This window comes from Nerophis ophidion, linkage group LG22, assembly GCF_033978795.1.
Source record: "Nerophis ophidion isolate RoL-2023_Sa linkage group LG22, RoL_Noph_v1.0, whole genome shotgun sequence".
In the NCBI taxonomy this organism is placed as follows: domain Eukaryota; kingdom Metazoa; phylum Chordata; class Actinopteri; order Syngnathiformes; family Syngnathidae; genus Nerophis; species Nerophis ophidion.
The window spans coordinates 28,526,210-28,549,356 of record NC_084632.1 but is presented as its reverse complement, the minus strand read 5'-3'; the positions used below and the strand labels follow the sequence as shown (position 1 = coordinate 28,549,356).

Genomic DNA, 23,147 nt, shown 5'->3' with positions numbered 1-23,147 from the left:
CCGAAACAATTTTATCATGTTCTCCAGTACATCTGTCATGTTTTACCCTTAACAAAAATGCATGTTTGAAGCAAAAAAAACCTTCTGTCTTCACATCTCTTTTATTGGCAATGCAACATTTAAACATGAAAAAATAGGGATTTAATTTACCGTATTTTTCGGACTATAAGTCGCAGTTTTTTTTCATAGTTTGGCCGGGCGTGCGACATAAACTCCGGAGCGACTTGTGTGTGAAATTATTAACATATTACCGTAAAATATCCAAAAATATTATTTATCTCATTCGCGGAAGAGACGGAGAAAAATGTCTGCAATCGTCACACACACATCAACCAATAAGAATTCGGCGGGGGAGGGTCATGGCAGAAGTGCATTGTAGGTCATGGAATGCTAACTGCTGTATGCTACTGTTGTAGCTATTAAAATGGATCATTTCATCGTTGGCGGTAATTTATCAAAACTGAGAAGGGCTGAACAAAAATTGGACCGAAAAGGAAATCATGTACTGCAGATTACAAGCTGGACGTAGTGAAATATGCAGCAGAAAACGACAAGAGGAAGCGGCGCATACCTTTGGAGTTGGCAGAGTTGTTTAGAAGAGACATCGAGGAAGAAGATTTCATCGGATTTATCGATTAGGAGTGACAGATTGTTTGGTAAACGTATAGCATGTTCTATATGTTATAGTTATTTGAATGACTCTTACCATAATATGTTACGTTAACATACCAGGCACCTTCTCAGTTAGTTATTTATGCGTCATATAACGTACACTTACTCAGCCTGTTGTTCACTATTCTTTATTTATTTTAAATTGCCTTTCAAATGTCTATTCTTGGTGTTGGATTTTATTAAATAAATTTCCCCCAAAAATGTGACAGTGCGACATATATCGTTTTTTTTCCTTCTTTATTATGCATTTTCGACCAATGCAACGTATACTCCGGAGCGATTTATAATCCGAAAAATACGGTATTAAGTAATACATTTTGATACTGACTGATGAAAAAAATATATTGTGATACGATTTCCTTTCCCATATCGCCAAGCTCTCCTGTTCAGCAAAACAGATGTGTTTTTTCTCCACAAGGACATGGCGCACACTGAGGAGTAACATACAGGTGACATAAGCACACTCACTCCTTTCATGTCACTCCACATCTTATGAGGTCATTATATTCAACAGTAAGCCGTATTTGATCCTCTCTCTGGCCATGTTTGCTGCTGAGGTTCAACTGGAGTCTGTGATGCTATGCAGAGCACACTTTTCTGTTAGTGTAGCACGTTGCCGTGGTGAAAACTAAGAGGCGGGGGGAATATTTACAGTCTCTGTTGGAGAAACCAAGTTCATGAGACAATCCCGTTGGAATTATTTTTGGTCCAATTATTTCTCATCTCCACGCGGTCATAGGTGTTCAACAAAACAATTTTATGAAGCAAAGCATCAAGAAAGAACTGTACAATTGCTTGTTTGTTTTTTTTAAGATAAAAAGACAAGTGCTGACATTAGATAAGAACTTAATTCATTGTGTTTTGAATAATGAATTCTTTACCTGGACCTTTCAACGGGAAGTCCTTCCAATGAGCCCTCAGTGCGACATGGAGTACAGGATACTCAATCAGTATTTTGTAGCTCAAGTTGTCTCTTAGGCTCTTCTGTATCTCCAACTTGTGGTACCTTTTCCAGATCACATTAGAAGCAAGCACAAAGATGATTTAAGTCTGTTGGTTAAGTGAAACCAAATGACATTTAGACCAAATCTGTTATGTCATTTTACATGTTTGTAACAAGAGAGTGTCCTGATCTGCTTTCGGTCCAAAGTCAGCAAAATCTGATTATTTTGGCTTAGATCAAAAATATCCCATATTAGCGCTCTGATACAAGCAGGCCTTGTCTTAATTATTTACAATATGTAAACATGGTAGGCAATAGGCTATTAAAAAGCTAGCCGTTACACTAAAGCTAAAAACAATTGCACACAAGCTAGATATACTTAAGTGTCACATAAGTAAAACAGTGTTGAAGACTAAACATGACATTTGTCAAAATATAAAATGATCAAATAATTATAGATACCGTATTTTTCGGCCCTAGGGTGCACTGGATTATAAGGCACACTGCGGATGTTGTCTATTCAGGTCTATTTATATACAAAAGGCGCGCCAAATTATAATGCGTATTCAGGGGGTCATATTATGATTTTTTTTCTAAATATAAAATACTTTCTTGTGGTCTACATAACGTGTAATCGGGGTTCTTTGGTCAAAATATTGCATAGATTATGTTTTCCAGACCATCTTTAAGCCGTTTTCAGACCATCTCTTTAGGCTGCACCGTTTTGTGGGCTGTGTTATTTACTTGGCTCCACTTCAACAGCGCCTTCTCCCCTTCACCTTTGTTGTACCGGTAGTTTTTAGAGCTTCCATAGCGAGTCTACTGACAGATACAAGTTCAAACCATACACTACTTTATGTTAGAAATGGCAACAGCTGAGGATGAATGCCCCACAAAAAGAGAATAGAGAAAAAGAAGGAGCTTATTGAACAATGGTGGACGCGCACAAATTTTCTGGACTTATGCATATAATAATAATAATAATAACAATACAATGGATTAGAATTGTATATCGTGCTTTTCTATTGTTAGATATTCATAGCGCTCACAGTGAAATGGGAACCCATCATTCATTCACACCTGGTGGTGGTAAGCTACATCTGTAGCCACAGCTGCCCTGGGGTAGACTGACGGAAGCGTGGCTGCCAGTTTGCGCCTACGGCCCCTCCGACCACCACTAATCATTCATTCATCATTCATTCACCATTGTGAGCGGCACCGGGGATAAGGGTGAAGTGTCCTGCCCAAGGACACAACAGCAGCGATTTGGATGTCAATAGGTGGGAAGCGAACCTGCAACCCTCAGGTTTCTGGCACGGCCGCACTACCCACTACGCCATGCCGCCCCAAATATCCCAAATACACATCGGCAGGTACCAATAGATAAGAAAAGTTGGTTATGCAAAATATTGCATTACCAAACACCAGATAACGTCTCTTAGTAGGTGCCATTTTGGGGTCCTTATACACTCACCATAATAATACCCGTACGTTGTAACAGTATGTACGACTACTGTAGCCGTAATGTTCCGCATTCCATCAAGGTGTACGGCTTCGTAGCTTACCAAAATCGTACTAAAACATTCTCGATGAAACATCACAGTTTTGGTGTTGCCTTGTTACGGCTACTTGTTAGCGTAATTTTTTTAACAGGCTTCAACCTGCAGTGAACATATCTCTGATGTGTGACTGCCTTCTACTGGTCACACTTACCACATAAAATTGTTTCGAGGTCGGTAAGCACAACCAGAATCAATAGGTACATTGGGCGCATCACGTTATAAGGCACTCTGTCGATTGTAGAGAAAATTAAAAGATTTTAAATGTGCCTTATAGTCCAAAAAATGCAATACTGACAGATACATAGTCTCCAAGGCAGAAACTTATCAGAAAGTATCCAGTAACAAACTTGTCAGTATTCAACTTACTGTGTCAAAATCCCAACCAAATTAATTAACATGGCTGTCACCAAAAACAATTACCACTTAAAGGCCTACTGAAACCCACTACTACCCACCACGCAGTCTGATAGTTTATATATCAATGATGAAATATTAACATTGCAACACATGCCAATACGGCCTTTTTAGTTTACTAAATTGCAATTTTAAATTTCCAGGGAGTTTCTTCTTGAAAACGTCGCGGAATGATGACGTGTACGCGTGACGTAACGGACTGTTAAGAAATGCGCTGCACACACACACACAGCTAAAAGTCGTCTGCTTTAACCGCATAATTACACAGTATTTTGGAGATCTGTGTTGCTAAATCTCTTGCAATATTTTCATTAATATTGGAGAAGTCAAAGTAGAAAGATGGAGTTGGGAAGCTTTAGCCTTAAGCCACACAAACACACGGTGATTCCTTGTTTAAAATTCCTGGAGGTGAAACTTTACTATGGATCAGAGCGGTCAAGCGAACATGGATCCCGACCAAATGTCAACCAGCAGTTTTTGGTGAGAAAATTGTGGTAAAAAGTCACTTCCTACCGGAGATCAGCTAAATGTTGCGCCGTCCATAAAGCTTCCGTCGACTTCCCTGAGACACTGGCGTCAACACACCCGTGGACACACACGTCCGACTAGCAGGTACTGTTAAACTCACTAAAACACTAGCAACACAATAGAAAGATAAGAGATTTTCCAGAATTATCCAAGTAAATGTGTCTAAAAACATCTGAATCCGTCCCAATGCAGACGCATTTTTTTTTTTTTCTAGTCCGTCGCTATCAATATCCTCAAACACGAATCTTTCATCCTCGGTCTAATTAATGGGGAAATTGGCGTTTTCTCGGTACGAATAGCTCTTTTTGTTGTAGGCTCCCATTAAACACAATGTGAGGAGCCATCAACGGGTGACGTCATCGTCTGCGACTTCCGGTAAAAGTAGGGCTTTTCTGTTAGCGACCAAAAGTTGCGAACGTTATCGTCGATGTTCTCTACTAAATCCTTTCAGCAAAAATATGGCAATATCGCGAAATGATCAAGTATGACACATAGAATGGACCTGCTATCCCCGTTTAAATAAGAACATCTCATTTCAGTAGGCCTTTAAAGACAGCATAAGTCCATTCCAACCTGTAAATAAAAATAGGTCAGTGTTTTTCATACCTACTATTGTTTTCTGTTTGCGTAAATTAACTTGAGCAAGCCTTTTTTTTTATGAACATTCCACATTACAAACTAATAAAAGTATGTATGTTGATATTGGCTCACTATTGGTATTGGCCAATACTCAAGGCTCCGATATTGGTAAAGTATAGGAAGTGAAAAAGTGGTTTTCGGGACACCATTATCTGTAACCAGCTAAAGTTCCTAGATGGATTAGACAGAAGTCTTGTGGAGCTGCTCTCATACTACAAAACAAGCTACTTGTTTGGGATGACATGAATATTCCGTGCAAGTAGCCCTGTCAAACGTTAGGGATGGCAATAAATCACAAGTCTGAATAATTAATTGGATTGTCGGTGGACATGGATTGCTTTTACACTCACAAAAGACAATGCAAATATAAGGTTGGAGTTAAACTGCAATTGGCACCGTCCCCACCATCTGTCAAAACCAACAAAAAATAAGGTTGAGGATCTTTTGTTTGTTTTGCTAAAAGCACACGGAGACTGTGAACCGCCCAAGAAGACACCCACTCAATAGGCCAATCAAAGCGCTTTCCTACAACGTGACATTTGCAGGTTTTCACGGGTGGACTATCTTCCAAGAAGCCTTCCCCCTGGGCATGGATATGGAGTTGCAGATCACTTGACATGATCTCATAACTAAATTGTTAGAGTTTTCAGACATTCCTGCAGGACTGGTTCGGAACAAATACTTTACTTAGATACAATTCACATATTTTTTTATTATACACCAAGCTCAGGTTTTGTACAAAACAATGCAACAGTAATATGTTAAAAAATCCACTCTCTTAATGCAAACATTAGTAGAAAAAAACATCAAGTAAAAATATTCACTAAATTTCAAATTATAATTTGGCTAAGTGGAAGTATGGACGGAACACGTTGTTTTTCAAATTATATTACAGTTATATTTAATTGCAGTATGTTCAGGGAAAAATATCCTCAGGACATTTTTTGCCATTAAAATCCCCAGGATTTAAGCGCAATTATTTGTTGGCCTTAATACATTGCAATTAAAATAACATTACATCCAAGTAATCAAGCAATGTTGCTCAGACCTGAACTAGCCGTAGGGCAACCTGACAAACAGACAAGGTCAGAAAAGCTGCTGGGTGTTTACCACAAATTTGTAAGCGAAAGTGCAGACAGACAGGGTAGTTATTGTTTTGGAGTTGTTAAAACATTTTTGGCAGCAAATGGAGTATCTCTGTCTCGTCAACAGGTGTTGGTGTTCTGTATGATTTGATTAACAGACAGAAAAATGAGGACAACATTTGGATGTTGGGAGTGGAAAACATTATAATATTAAAACATAAAACAAACATTTAGAGAGGTGGGAATGACTCTTGCATTTTCATCATTTCCAGTCAGAGGATGACTGGCTGAATGTCCACTTTTGCATAAGGGTTTCTTTATTGAAGCAGGTTCCGAATACGTTTCTTTAGTAAATTATTCAACAAGCCATTCATTTTTATCTTATTTTGTAAATAGCTCTTGAAGTTTATGTTTTATAAATTTGTAATACATAGCTCAACTATATCACACCAATATTAATCCATCCATCCTTTTGTCCTCATTAAGGTGCTACCAGACTTGAGGGATGTGAACAGAGTGGACTCTGCAGAATCTCCACAGTCACTAGAAACCAAGAGCTACTTCTTGGGTACTGATTAATGCGAAGGGCTACCAGTTTGATACACACTTAAATAAACTGCCAGAAATAGCCAATTTGCTCAATTTACCTTTAATAAATATATATGTATATATATATATATATATATATATATATATATATATATATATATATATATGGGCAAATTAATGCGTTAATTACGAGTTAACTCATCAATCTATTAACGCCGAAAATTATTTTATCGCACATTTGCGTATGTTGTTTACATACTATTATTTTGTTAACGCCTTTTCTTAAAAAGATGGCCTCGCCCGGACGGGCTTCGGGGTCGAGGGGCTCTTGGTAAAGATGGAACATTTGGCAAAAATACCGGAAAATTCTGCAAATTTCATGGCTGGCTTACAGCGTGGTCACTCCGGGATCACTTACGACCGCCAGACAATTCTGAATGTGGATGGATCGGGCCATTTTGGACTGAATGACGCGTGCTTGCTAGAATGGCTAGCTAGCATGGGAATACTTTGCCAGCTACATCCAGCGGCCTGTGAAGCAGCGGAGAATATGTGTTGTCTGTCTATTTATCAATAATGCAGACTAGGAGTGTTGGCTGAGTTCTTAACGTTTGCTTTCAGAGCGTGCATATCACAACATACAAAATGCCGTCATGGCGACACAACCTATACCGGGCTACTGCGCATGCTCGTCACTCCTGTTGCATGCTGGGTAGGGTAGTTCTTTTTTTCCCTGGCTCATAACGTCACAATATAGTACCATGTATATGATGCGTTCAGTTTATCAAAGCATCAAGCAAACAATCGGAAAAAATTCCCATCATATCAATTCCTAGATATGGTCATAATTATTTTAAGTGTACTATGCAGAATAAACACAACATTATTAATATTGCTACTACGGATAATTTGATAAAAAATTCCCTAAAACAGCCCACTACCTATAATATAGGTTTTTCAAACATAAGGTCCCTGATAAAAAAAATGTTTCTGCTGTTACCTCAGAAACTGCCTGTTCAGATGTTATGATTGATGCTCAGAGATTTGTATGTAGATTATATTTATTTTCCATAACAAACAGGATAACTTAAATACCCTGGCAGTGGCAATAAGCTTAAATATTTGTATTTACATTTTTTGAGTTGATTTTCATAAAATATGCTATTTAACTGCTACTGTTTAACAAGGACTGATTTAAATTGTGTTTGCACAACAAATGTTTTGGCGCTTTTGTTCATGTGAGAGAATATTCCAATAAAGGTGCACTACACACTGCTTTTGAATTCATTATTGGGCTTTGCGTATACAATGCAGTTAATCACGATTAATCGGAGAAATAGTGCGATTAACTTCGATTAACATTTTTAATCGTTGCCCAGCCCTAATTAATATATATATATATATATATATATATATATATATATATATATATATATATATATATATATATATATATATATACGCATATATATGGGTATTTCTGTCTGTCATTCCGTCGCACATTTTTTTTCCTTTTAAGGAAGGTTTATTGTTGAGAATAAATGATTAAAAAAAAAACACTTAATTGAACTTTTTAAGAGAAAACAGGAATAAAAAATTAAAATAAAATTTGGAAACATTTTATCTTCAATTTCGACTTTTTAAAATTCAAAATTCAACCGAAAAAAAGAAGAGAAAAACTAGCTAATTCGAATCTTTTTGAAAAAATTCAAGAAAGAATTTATGGAACATCATTAGTAATTTTTCCTGATTAAGATTAATTTTAGAATTTTGATGACATGTTTAAAATAGGTTAAAATCCAATCTGCACTTTGTTAGAATATATAACAAATTGGACCAAGCTATACTTCTAACAAAGAAAAAACATTATTTCTTCTTGATTTTCCAGAACAAAAATTTTAAAAGAAATTCAAAAGACTTGAAATAAGATTTTAATTTGATTCTACAGATTTTCCAGAATATTTTTGGGGAATTTTAATCACAATAAGTTTGAAGAAATATTTCACAAATATTCTTCGTCAAAAAACAGAAGTTAAAATGAAGAATTAAATTAAAATGTATTCATTATTCTTTACAATAAAATAAAAAAAATACTTGAGCATTGATTTAAAATTGTCAGGAAAGAAGAGGACAGAATTTAAAAGGTAAAAAGGTATATGTGTTTAAAAATCCTAAAATAATTTTTAAGGTTGTATTTTTTCTCTAAAATTGTCTTTCTGAAAGTTATAAGAACAGAGGAAAAAAAATAAATGAATTTATTTAAACAAGTGAAGAACATGTCTTTCTTGGATTTTCAAATTCAATTTGAGTTTTGTCTCTCTTAGAATTAAAAATGTCGAGCAAAGCGAGACCAGCTTGCTAGTAAATAAATAAATTTTAAAAAATAAAGGCAGCTCACTGGTAAGTGCTGCTATCTGAGCTATTTTTAGAACAGGCCAGCGGGCGACTCATCCGGTCCTTACGGTGCCCATGGGCACCGCGTTGGTGACCCCTGCACAAGAGCTTCCATAGACACTTGCACTGCAGTGTAAGCTTACGCAATATACAATATAAATAATATACATCTGGCCGATGACAGTACTTTTAATGCTATCCTTATATTATGAAAATACATGGTAATGACACATTCAATCTGTTACCCGCAAATTTGACAGGGCAAAGTGAACAAACGTGTCATCAATGCAATGTAGCTTTCTTGCTAAAGGTTAATGTCCCTCCACAGTGCAAAGCCACTTCCAAGCCATCAATCCTCGCCTCCATGGTGGCAAATCATTTATGTTTCTTACAAGTACTTTTACTTGAAGTCGAGCTACAGCTAAATATACTACAATATATACTGGAGGAGGATAAACTAACCGCTAATTGCAAGCTAGAGTTCTTGAACGTAAACACAAGTAGGCAGATCAATACACACATCAACAGTAGCAATACCAAGTAAAATATTAATATATGGTACAGTGGTTAAAACAATGTTTTTTTCTTCATATTATCAAAAAATATTTTTTTATTTTACAAAAATACAGGAAATACATAACTGGACACAGGGTGCTTTAAAGACAAAAACCAATGGATTTAAAAAATACTCACAAGTAGGAGATAATTAAAATATGTAATTGCCATTGTGACAACACCATCCTGTTTTTTTGTCTGATTATAATTGTAATAAAAACAATTTAATCATTCAATAATCTTGAATTTGAAGTATTAGGATCAGCACTAGCATGGCCAATACTGCCCCTATAACTGACCAGTCTCCAGAGTACAGGGTGAGAGGGAAACTCTATTTCAATGCTTCCTTATTTCTTGCATCTATGGCAAATTGACCAGTTAAAATACTTAGTCTTGAATATGAAGTAGCCAAACAACAGAAGAATAAGTTTTTAGCACATTTTAACAAGTGTAGATAAAACCGTTTCAACAGAAAGTAACCAGTTATTAACATTAAATTAGCAAGAAGAGTACAGTAATAATAGTTTTGACAAAATATTACATAAATGGACATGACGCAATATGTTACTGAATGTGTCAGCAGCCAAATTAGGAGCCTTTGTTACCCATTTTGAAATGGTTTTATTGTCATTTCGGCTACGTTCACACGGCAGGTTCGGATGCCCAATTTTGATATATTTTGTCAAATCGAATCTTTTTAGTGGCCGTTCACATTACAAAAAAGAGCGATTTCTAATGTGATTGCAATCTGACCCACATGACGTAGCACATATGGTAGTGTTTACGGAAGTCTCAGTCAAGTCTCAGTACTGGGGCATCGGTGGCGATTTCACAAATTTTGTGCAATCAATGTCAAACTAAACAAATTATTGCGCGTAGAAGATTAAGAAGGAAAACAAGTATTTCGGCTCTGGCAGTATAACGGGATATTTTGATTCAATGTCTGCTTGAAAAGAGTGTCTGAGGGTAAGGAGTTGGAGATAGTAGTCGTAAAACTTTTGTGAGTTCCTTTTGTCTTCTCCGTTTTTATTTTGTAACCGTTTTTTTGGCACTTTTTGAAGACGTTCAGGTCAGATAAATGCGACCTGAGCACTGGAGCGTTCACATTGAGAACACATTGCATATTTATGTAGTTTATATCCACATATATGCATAATTTGAAATTTCACTGTCCACACTGAAATGAAAAAAATCGGAATTGACCTGCAGTGTGAACTAGGCCTTACATACCAAATTATATATTGTGATATATATTATCACAGGAGGCTGCACTATATGTCATGACATAAAGTTTAGGCCATGTTGCCCATTCCTACTGCAATGTCATAGTTTCCTGTCAAATTTCATTTAAAATCCTATGTTTCCCATAATATTTGAGTTTTTTGTTACATTTATTTCTGTCCTGGCTTTAGAAACTAACAACACATAAGTGAAGCAGATCTGCCTTCTGGATTTGCAGGCAGTGAAATAAAAAGACGGTGACATGCACAGCCAGTAAAAGCCACAGGTGACGAGGAAGGAGAGTAATTTTGGGGAGTAGTAGTCGCCACCAGCTGTTCAGAGTACAATGTTGCAGCCCGTTATCGACTGGGCAAATCAATTGCGTCTAAAATGTTCTCATAGGTAAATCGTGGAACACATTTCATTCATACAATAGCCTGATTTTTATTTAATGGTATGTTTTGGTAACAAAATACAGATTGGTGCGTGTTGATATGAAAAATACTTAACAGTTTTTTGTGTGACATGAGTGAGTCAGCGCGGTTGTAAAATTTGAGATTTGCATGCCGGACTTCCGCTTTGAGTATACGCAGACCTCTGCGGACTGCATTCCACTCGAGTATGTTAGGGTCTTTAGGGTCTGAAGTCTGTCCAAGCTGAAGTTGAGTGAGAGGCCAATAGTGTAACAAAGCGCAAATATTAAAAAACAACAGTTCAGATTTACATACAAAAATGGTTTCAAGTTATAAATTAGCATTAAATAGTAACATGTTTGTGGCATGTGGCCGGACGTTTTTTATAATGCATCAATTCACATTTCTGTGTTTTTAACTCAAAATGTTACTATTTGTCAGTATACAATGTTACTATTTGTCAGTATACAATGAGCAAATGTGCCAAAACAACAACTACAACTACAAATATGTATATGTTGATTAAAAAACACAAGTAAAACTATAAATACCAGAAAGATCGTAGGTGACCTCACTGCATCCGACATCTCGTGCATTAAGCATTCCAATATGCAGGTTGGGTATGGAAATATAATGAAACTTCCATATTTCAACTGATCTGTAAAATGTATTCTATACACGAACAAACAGTATCCAATAATATTGATGGACTGCTCACATAAAACACCATTGTGCCATCAAAGAAATTGACTTTGTTGTAAGCTTTTGGGATTTTATAAGGATGTTTATGAGTGTGTGTTAGGTTTGGCAAAAAGTGTGGACTTGGAACTAGCACACATCCATCAGTCATTTACGACCTGCCAATAAGTTGACTGCAATGGCTGTTTATGTGGTTATCACACATTGTCTTTATTACTGTTGGATTTACATTTTTATGTGTAGGCTGAGTTTTTGTCCTGGGCAAAAAATTATGACTAAAGAATATATCTCACCTGACTGAGTTTGCCTTTCGTCCTTCTGCCTTCATGAAAACATTGACATCCTCAATCGGGGCTTCTACATACCTCTTCAACCTGAAACAAAGGCACATCAACACTGTGGGTCACAACGTGGGTTTGATTGCCAAATGAAATCATCACGTTCTTGCCATGAAAATATTAACAGCAAAATTGACATCTATGAAAACCTTAAAACATTCCGTCCATACGAAGACTTCATTTAGATTGTTTAGTTTGGTGTTATAATACCTGTGTGCACAGCATTGATAGTTTTACAACTCACTTATAGGTAAATGTGCACAAACTCTCCTACGTTACTAGGTGGTTTGCAACCGAGGCCCCTTAGTGTTGATTCAGAGTTTTGGCTATTTTTAGGGCAGCACAGTGGCGCAGTTGTTAGTGCTCATGCCTCACAATAAGAATGTCCTGGGTTCGATTCCTGGGTTCAAGATCTGTCTGTGTGGAATTTGCATTTTCTGCCCGTGACTACACGGGTTCCCTTCGGGTACTCCAGCTTCCTCCCACTTCCAAAGACATGCACATGGGATAGGTTGATTGGCAACACTAAATTCCCTCTAATGTGTGAATGTGAGTGTAAATTTTGTCAGTCTATTTGTGTTGGCCCTGCGATGAGGTGGAAACTTGTCCGGGGTGTTCCCCGCCTTTCGCCCATGTGCAGCTGGGATAGGCCTCAGCACCCTTGCAACCCCGAAAGGGACAAGCAGTAGAAAATGGATGGCTGGATTACTCTTTTTAAGCTTGTATTGGTTTCTTTTACAAACCATGTTTCCATATGAGTTGGGAAATTGTGTTAGATGTAAATATAAATTGAATACAATGATTTGCAAATCCTTTTCAACCCATATTCAATCGAATGCACTACAAAGACAAAATATTTGATGTTCAAAATCATAAACTTTATTTTTTTTTTGCAAATAATAATTAACTTGTAATTTCATGGCTGCAACACATGCCAAAGTAGTTGGGAAAGGGCATGTTCACCACCGTGTTACATCACCTTTTCTTTTAACAACACTCAATAAACGTTTGGGAACTGAGGAACTAATTGTTGAAGCTTTGAAAGTGGAATTCAAAGCTTTGAAAGTGAAATTAATTTATAATTAAATGTTGTATTTTACGCTTCATAATGCGCCGCACATTTTCGCTGGGAGACAGGTCTGGACTGCAGGCCGGCCGGGAAAGTACCCGCACTCTTTTTTTACAAAGCCACGCCGTTGTAACACGTGCTGAATGTGGCATGGCATTGTCTTGCTGAAAAAAGCAGAGGCATCCATGAAAAAGACGGCGTTTAGATGGGAGCATATGTTGTTAAAAAACCTGTATGTACCTTTCAGCATTAATGGTGCCTTCACAGATGTGTAAGTTACCCATGTCTTGGGCACTAATGCACCCCCATACCATCACAGATGCTGGCTTTTGAACTTTACGTTGATAACAGTCTGGCTGGTTCGCTTTCCCTTTGTTCCGGATGACACAATGTCGAATATTTCCAAAAACTATTTGAAATGTGGACTCGTCAGACCACAGAAGACTTTTCCCCTTTGCATCAGTCCAGCTTAGATGATCTCGGGCCCAGAGAAGTCTGCGGCGTTCCTGGATGTTGTTGATAAATGGCTTTCGCTTTTCATAGTAGAGCATTAACTTGCACTTACAGATATAGCGACAAACTGTATTTAGTGACAGTGGTTTTCTGAAGTGTTCCTGAGCCCATGTGGTAATATCCTTTAGAGATTGATGTTGGTTTTTGATATAGTGCCGTCTGAGAGATCGGAGGTCACGGTCATTCAATGTTGGTTTCCGGCCATGCAGCTTACGTGGAGTGGTTTCTCCAGATTCTCTGAACCTTTTGATGATATTATGGACCGTAGATGTTGAAATCTCTAAATTTCTTGCAAATGCACTTTGAGAAACAATGTTCTTAAACTGTTTGACTATTTACTCACACAGTTGTGGACAAAGGGGTGTACCTCGCCCCATCCTTTCATGTGAAAGACTGAGCATTTTTTGGGAAGCTGTTTTTATACCCAATCATGGCACCCACCTGTTCCCAATTAGCCTGCACACCTGTGTGATGTTCCAAATAAGTGTTTGATGAGCATTCCTCAACTTTATCAGTATTTATTGCCACCTTTCCCAACTTCTTTGTCACGTGTTGCTGGCATCAAATTCTAAAGTTAATGATTATTTGCAAAAAAAAAAATGTGTATCAGTTTGAACATCAAACATGTTGTATTTGTAGCATATTCAACTGAATATGGGTTGAAAATGATTTCCAAATCATTGTATTCCGTTTATACAGTAATTACATCTAACACAATTTCCCAACTCATATGGAAACGGGGTTTGTATGACAGAGTATTGTTGCAGCGTACTTCATCACTACTTTGTGGCGACTTTTACAATCTTTACTCAACGAGTAAACGCAATAATAGCTTTAAGTTAATTTGAGCAGTTGCCGGAATTAAAAGAAAGGAATCTGTCAAAATTCTTCCTAGGTTTATTTTTGTTAGTCATATCCTGAGATATTTTGTTTTACTTCTTTCATTTTGGGCCTTTTTGTCTACCGTTTTTTTCGGACTATATGTCGCATTTTTTTTCATAGTTTGGCCGAGGGTGCGACTTGTACTCATGAACGACTTATATGTGAAGTTATTTACACATTACTGTCAAATATCAAATATTATTATTTAGCTCATTCACGTAAGAGACTAGACGTATAAGATTTCAATGGATTTAGCAATTAGGTGTGAAAGATTGTTTGGTAAACGTATAGCATGTTCTATTAGTTACAGTTATTTGAATGACTCTTACCATAATATGTTACGTTAACATACCAGGCACCTTCTTAGTTGGTTATTTATGCGTCATATAACGTACACTTATTCAGCCTGTTGTTCACTATTCTTTATTTATTTTAAATTGCCTTTCGAATGTCTATTCTTGGTGTCGGTTTTATGAAATAAATTTACCCCCAAAATGCGACTTATACTCCAGTGCGACTTATATATATATTTTTCATTCTTTATTATGCGTTTTCGGCAGGTGCGACTTATACTCCGGAGCGGCTTATACTTCGAAAAATACCATATATTTAAAAAGACACAACAATATTTTTTGTTCCGGACTTTTTTGTGAAAGTTTTCCTCTGTTTTATTTAATTTAGATTTGTATTTCCATTTTTTTATGGTGTATTTTGTTTGTTTTTAAGGTTTTTTTATATGACCTTATACAACATAACATGTATAAACCTTTACAATTCATACTAGGAGTATGAATGAGCAGAAAATGCTATTTATTCATGAAGGCATAATATATTCCACCAAGATAAGCTTGCTGCTCAGTCACACTAATTTCTCTCAAAGACTGATCTGTGGTTGACTAAAATAACAACAATACAAAAAAGTTGAAAATGTGACAAAAAGAAAGTGGGAAACACTACCATAAAAGATAATACTCAGCATGTTTATAAAACGCTGAAATTGCAAAATTACCTCTACATATGGTATATGGGTTAAAGCTTAGTCCACAGTCATATGAAAATGTATGCCATATATCCTACATGAATAGAAAACAGACGATGATCATGCATGTGTACTACATTCATATGTGATAATTTTATTGGAACTAAATCGCAACTAAATTAGGTTACAGTTACGCCGAATGTATTAATCGCTTAGCTCTGTTCTGTTGTTCAGCAACTAAAAAGAACAAATACAAGAAACAGCATCGAGTAGAAAATACTTACTTTTGGCGTATCACGGGATCGGACTCCGTAGGGTGTATATAAGGAGCCAAGATATGTTCAAGTGTTAGTCCGTCCGACACCCTGAAATGATATTTAAAATACACCATGAATAAAAAAAGTACAATTTATTTAATAAAGCTTGCTAATTTAAGGGGTTGTTCGCAACCTTAATGCAGATGCATAGAGGGCGCTAACTTTCCGTTTTGTTTTTAAACATTATTATTACACCCTCTTACAGCTTTTAGTGCGTATTGCACATAAACTACACCCGCACATAACAAGCGCAAGTGCTTGGTACTGGAAGACATAATCGGTCCCACGCGTGCGCAAATTTACGTCACTCCCATTCAACCTAATTTAACGCAGTCTTACTGCAGTTAGGTATGTGCGAGCTGTCCCTTTTACCAATTGACTGTCACAAACTCTTATCGGTACAGAAACTTGAACGAAAATTTTACAAAATATAGTAATCAATCTATTTCAATACTTTTACATTGAATCAATTCACAAAAATGCCAATTGCCAATACATATTTTTGTTTAATAACAATTCAGATGTGCCTGCACACGTCACTCAGTGCAATGACAGTAGAGTGAAAGTTACTGCGATAATACTGTTCATCTTCTGATAGTAGTTCTCTTTTTCTATTGTGTATGATTTAATTTTTGTACAAAAAAATTAATAAATTGTTCAAATATCACAGAGCAGCACGGTGAAACAGGGGTTAGTGCCTGTGCCTCACAATACGAAGGTCCTGGGTTCAATCCTGGGGTCGGGCTCTTTCTGTGTGGAGAAGCAAGTGAAGGAAGTGAGAAAGTCTTTGCACATGCATGGACCGATTGTGTCTTCCAGTACCGTATAAAGACACGGTTATTAGCTTTGTGAGTTGTTAAGATAATGTTAGTGATTTGGTCAACTATCGTTAGCCATCATTTAATGTATATTCTATCCATTGTAACAAAAACATGATATGAAAAGTGAGTTGCTTCTCTGGGACTGCTTTTGTGTATGTGCACAACATGACTCCTGTGTGTACATGAGCATTTCTTTAATTCAATACAATTAGTAATTGGGAAAAATCTTGACATATACTGTGTACGGTATATATATATATATATATATATATATATATATATATAAAAAACTTATTTTTCTGACTATAAGTGGGAGTTTTTTTCATAGTTTCTCCGGGGGTCCGACTTATACTCCGGAGCGACTTATGTGTGAAATTATTAACACATTACCGTAAAATATCAAATAATATTATTTATCTCATTCGCGGAAGAGACGACGAAAATGTCAGCTATCGTCACACACATGCCAACCAATAAGAATTTGGCGGGGGAGGGTCATGGCAGAAGTGCATTGAGGGTCATGGAATGCTAACTGCTATATGGTATATGCTACTGCCGTAGCTATTAAAATGGATCATTTTATCATTGGCGGTAACTTATAAAAACTGAGAAGGGCTGAACAAAAATGGCACTGAAAAGGAAATCATGTACTGCAGATTACAAGCTGGACGTAGTGAAATATGCAGCAGAAATAGACAAGAAGAAGCAGCGCATACCTTTGGAGTTGGCAGAGTTGTTTAGAAGCGACATCGAGGAAGAAGATTTCATCGGATTTATCGATTTGGAGTGACAGATTGTTTGGTAAACGTATAGCATGTTCTATATGTTGTAGTTATTTGAATGACTCTTACCATAATATGTTACGTTAACAAACCAGGCACCTTCTCAGTTGGTTATTTATGCGTCATATAACGTACACTTATTCAGCCTGTTGTTCACTATTCTTTATTTATTTTAAATTGCCTTTCAAATGTCTATTCTTGGTGTTGGATTTTATCAAATAAATTTCCCCCAAAAATGCGACTTATACTCCAGTGTGACGTATATATGTTTTTTTCCGTCTTTATTATGCATTTTCGGCCTGTGCGACGTATATTACGGAGCGACTTATAATAATCCGAAAAATACGGTATATGTTTTGGTAAACCACTAATGATAACATTAGTGGTGGTGTATTTTTGATATTTTTTAATTTTCATTTTTTTTTTTTTAACTTTGAGCAAGTTGTAAATGGGGCCTTCAAGATAATCAAACAGTAACATATAAAGGTCACATCTTACCAGATGCCCCTTTATTTAGGAATTTGAATCCAACTTACCTCCTCTGGCTGAATTCTGTACCACTCTGAGGAAACATGATCTTCAGGTGCCAGAGAAACTGTTTTTCTCTAAAAAAGGGAAAAAAGTTAAATTTGTTTTTAATTTGAGCTTTACATATACAGTTAGGATTGACAACGAATAGTCCATCGCAAGATTATTACTTTCAATCTGATATGACATAACTTTCAAGTTCTCTAAAGCTCTTTAGTCACCAGTTTCACTTCTATTACAATAAAAATAACTCTTTTAAACAACATATTGGTAAACATTTTCACAGGGCTGTCAAAAATCCTCCCAACAAAATAAAAACAAAACAGCAAAACGAACTTTTGTGCAGTAACTTAAATTTAACCAATTTATTTCTAACAGAACAAACCACTTACAGTTGTACACAATTCAAACAATAACCATCTTCAACACAATATCTCCATTTGCAAATAAAAAAACAATTGTTAAAATAACAGAACATTTAAGAAATATAAATAAAACATGCGGAGTGTCCACAAAAAGAGTAGGAAGAATAAAAAGCTCATATTGTCCTGTCACATCACTCAAATATGATTTTTAATCATCAATACAATACATAAATCACCTAATACTTGACAGTATTAAGTATATAAACAGGATACATATATTTAATTTCATTCACAAAGATCCTTGATCACATTGCAGGACAATTCCCATTTTTTTTGCCCATGTGACCTGTATCAGATTTTCCATGTCAATGTGAACAGTGCAATTCAGAATTTTTCAAATCCGACCCAGGCTTCTTTCGTGTGTGGATATACAGACCCCGTTTCCATATGAGTTGGGAAATTGTGTCAGATGTAAATATAAACAGAATGCAATGATTTGCAAATCCTTTTCAACCCATATTCAGTTGAATATGCTACAAACACAACATATTTGATGTTCAAACTGATAAACTTTTTTTTTTTTGCAAATAAACATTAACTTTAGAATTTGATGACAGCAACACCTGACAAAGAAGATGGGAAAGGTGGCAATAAATACTGATAAAGTTGAGGAATGCTCAACAAACACTTATTTGGAACATCCCACAGGTGTGCAGGCTAATTGGGAACAGGTGGGTGCCATGATGGGGTATAAAAGCAGCTTCCATGAAATGCTAAGTCATTCACAAACAAGGATGGGGCGAGGGTCACCAATTTGTAAGCAAATTGTCAAACAGTTTTAGAACAACATTTCTCAACGAGCTATTGCAAGGAATTTAGGGATTTTACCATCTACGGTCCGTAAAATCATCAAAAGGTTCAGAGAATCTGGAGAAATCCCTGCACGTAAGCGATGATATTACGGACCTTTAATTCCTCAGGCGGTACTGCATTAAAAACCGACATCAATGTGTAAAGGATATCACCACATGGGCTCAGGAACACTTCATAAAACCACTGTCAGTAACTACAGTTGGTCGCTACATCTGTAAGTGCAAGTTAAAACACTACTATGCAAAGCGAAAGCCATTTATCAACAACGCAAAGGAACGCCGCCGGCTTCGCTGGGCCCGAGCTCATCTAAGATGGACTGATGCAAAGTGGAAAAGTGTTCTGTAGTCTGACGAGTCCACATTTCAAATTATTTTTGGAAACTGTGGACGTGTTGTCCACCGGAAAAAAGAGGAGAATAACCGTCCGGATTGTTATAGACACAACGTTCTAAAGCCAGCATCTGTGATGGTATGGGGGTATATTAGTGGCCAAAGCATGGGTAACTTACACATCTGTGAAGGCACCATTAATGCTGAATGGTCCATACAGGTTTTGGAGCAACAAATGTTGTCATCCAAGCAACATTATCATGGACGCCCCTGCTTATTTCAGCAAGACAATGCCAAGTCACGTGTTACAACAGCGTGGCTTCGTAGTAAAAGAGTGCGGGTACTTTCCTGGTCCGCCTGCAGTCCAGACATGTCTCCCATCGAAAATGAGTGGCGTATCATGAAGCGTAAAATACGACAACAAGACCCCGGACTGTTGAACAACTTAAGCTGTACATCAAGCAAGAATAGCAAAAAATTCCACTTTCAAAGCTTCAACAAATAGCTTCCTCAGTTCCCAAACGTTTATTGAGTGTTGTTAAAAGAATATGTGATGTAACACAGTGGTGAACATGCCCTTTCCCAACTACTTTGGCACATGTTGCAGCCATGAAATTCTACGTTAATTATTATTTGCAAAAAGAATTAAATAAAGTTTATGAGTTTGAACATCAAATATGTTGTCTTTGTAGCATATTCAACTTAATATGGTTTGAAAAGGATTTGCAAATCATTGTTTTCTGTTACATCTAACACAATTTCCCAACTCATATGGAAACGGGGTTTGTAATAGGATGTGTATATTATGTGAATGCAGTGTGAACGCAACAGTCACATTCATCAGACCAGAACATCGATCGGTCACATATATTCGCTAAAATCGACAATTTCAAACTAATAAGTTGACAAATGAGCAGAAAACAGGCAAAAATAATATGTTTTAGGATATGTTTTACTTCTTACTCTTTGTTCTACCTAAGAAATATAAATGTTTTAAATGTATCTAGTTTTTAAATAATATTGTTATTGCTTCAATTTCCTTATATAATTGATTCAATTAAGTCAACCCACAAATTTGACATATGCACATACTGCACTTTTAAAAGTTGTGTTGACAAGGCTGCTTTAAATTCAATTTAACCATCAAATTATATTTTCCATCTGTAGGTCTGATCATGTTTTAGATTTTCGGTGGTAGAAGATCATGTAGGATATCTTGCTTCCAATATTATTTGTGCAGTTTTAAAATCCACATATACACCATACCATTCACATAAATTGTAAGGTTTGTGACTTCATAAATAGTGCATTTGTGTTTTCCAGATACCCAACATTGTTATTCATTCCCAGGGCTCTTTTTTTGTAATGTGTATAACTTTGGTAAGGTGCTCTTCTGTTACCCCAGACTTCCACAGAATAATTTTGATATGGAAAAAAAGAGTGTACAACATAGAATATGCAAGGTTTTGTGATTCACAATAGGCTCTATTATTGTTAAGATTCCAATATGTTTTGCTATTTTACGACTCAGTTATTTGATGTTAAATTTCCAGTAGAGATGGTGATCAAATTTAATTGATTATCTTATAACTTTTGCCGTCTTTAACGCTTAAAACTGTCACATTCTGACATGATTTGGTTTAGCTTACCCTAGGATGCAAGGACACGGCTGCCTATAAAATCAGGATTTAGTAAATAAATACATCAAAAAAGGGAGTCACACAGAGATCTCAATGAATAAAAGGCACAGAATAAAAATAGTAGGAAGGAGAGAAAATTAAACTAAGCTATCTGCCATTTAGTGACATAAAGTAGTACACGGAATATATCAAGAAATAACATGAACAAATCAAACGCATGACAAACACAATGAGTCATATTTGTCTTTGCGGCGATGACTCCATTTTAAAGAGCTAATTAGAAAATGTAAGACCGCTGCGCCCTGTTTCCTACACAGAGTCATTGGGCAGGAGCAAGAAAATGTCATGTGGAACATGACAAGTAATCGCTTAGTATTACTGTATACAGGCAAAATAGTGCAAAATTAGCTGGCTTGCCCTGTGGATGGATTTTATTACAAAAAGAACAACCGCGGAACAGACAACAAATAAACAAAAGTGACTTAATTGTACAGTACGTAGTTGTTGTGTTTGAAAACAAAACAAAATACTGTTCTGAATACATGTAACTCCAGCTTTTAGCAGTTTTAGACAAATTGCAGAGAGACAAATGCAAGTTAAACTTATCTCAAGATGTATAGTATCGTTTAGCTCGATTTGAACAAAGGCAGCGACGATTAATCTGTTTCATGAGAAAATACCTTCCTTTCCTATTCTGTTGAATTCTTATTTAATTTGGAGCTGTAATTAACAAAAAATACTAAATATACATATATATATATTTACATACAGTAGTTACACATGTATGGTTACCAGTTGATGTTACCCGATCTGATAGTGATTGTGTAAAACGCTCAGATAAAATATATAGCGGTATCATGTAACAGCTAGCATCTAAAATCTCTGATATCGGGGCTCTGATACAAGCAGTCCTTCAGCATGTTGTTGTCAGCATAAAAGCAAGTATCAAATAATTATAGTTGCATATTACTGACAGATACCAAGTCTTCGAGGCAGAAATGTATTAGAAAGTATCCAGTATCAAATGTCCCCCATCATTCAACTTGTTGTTTCATTATCTTAACACAATTAGTTATTATGGCCACTGTGTGTCTCCAAAAAACACTAACCACACCACTTCAACTTAAAGACAGCTAAAGTCCATTCCAGACTGTTGATAATAAATAGGTTAGTGTTTTTCATATACTTCTATTCTCTGAGTTTTCCATAGATCGATTATTTTCTAACATTCCATACAATAAAGCAGTATTCCTGAATCGTGCTGAAACTGTATCCAATCAATATTGGTCTTGACTAATACTCAATACGCCAATTTTAGTATCACATCGAAAGTTAAAAAGTGCTTACTACTTTGACATAAGCGCCAAATAGTTGTAAGATTAATACGCTAGTTTAACCTTTGGTTGCTCTGTTGTCCCCCTAATGCAGTGGTTCTCAACCTGTTTTCAGTGATGTACCCCCTGTAAACATTTTTTTTTTTTATTCAAGTACCCCCTAATCAGAGCAAAGCATTTTTGGTTGAAAAAAAGAGATACAAAAGTAAAATACAGCACTATGTCATAAGTTTCTGATGTATTAAATTGTATAACAGTGCAAAATATTGCTCATTTGTAGTGGTCTTTCTTGAACTGCTTGGAAAAAAAGATATAAAAATAACAAAAAACTTGTTGAAAAATAAACAAGTGATTCAATTATAAATAAATATTTCTACACATAGAAATAATCATCAACTTAAAGTGCCCTCTTTGGGGATTGTAATAGAGATCAATCTGGATTCATGAACTTAATTCTAAACATTTTTTCACAAAAAAAGACTATTTCAAACAAACAATATTTATGGAACATGTCCTCAAAAAATTGAGCTGTCAACACTGAATATTGCATTGTTGCATTTCTTTTCACTGTTTATGAACTTACATTCATATTTTGTTGAAATAGTATTCAATAAATATATTTTTAAAGGATTTTTGAATTGTTGCTATTTTTAAAATATTTAAAAAAAATCTCACGTACCCTTTGGCATACCTTCAAGTACCT

General features: G+C 36.0%; 1 protein-coding gene across 1 annotated transcript in view; it reads right to left on the bottom strand.

Annotated features, from left to right (window-relative positions):
- znhit6 (zinc finger HIT-type containing 6) overlaps positions 1-23,147 on the bottom strand; it is a 62,038-nt gene that overhangs the window by 4,009 nt on the left and 34,882 nt on the right. The window contains exons 7-10 of the mRNA XM_061884054.1: positions 17,912-17,980; positions 15,740-15,820; positions 11,968-12,048; positions 1,554-1,678 (exon numbers count right to left, since the gene is read on the bottom strand). Coding sequence (XP_061740038.1) covers positions 1,554-1,678; positions 11,968-12,048; positions 15,740-15,820; positions 17,912-17,980 — 356 coding nt within the window. The remainder of the gene's footprint in view (positions 1-1,553; positions 1,679-11,967; positions 12,049-15,739; positions 15,821-17,911; positions 17,981-23,147) is intronic.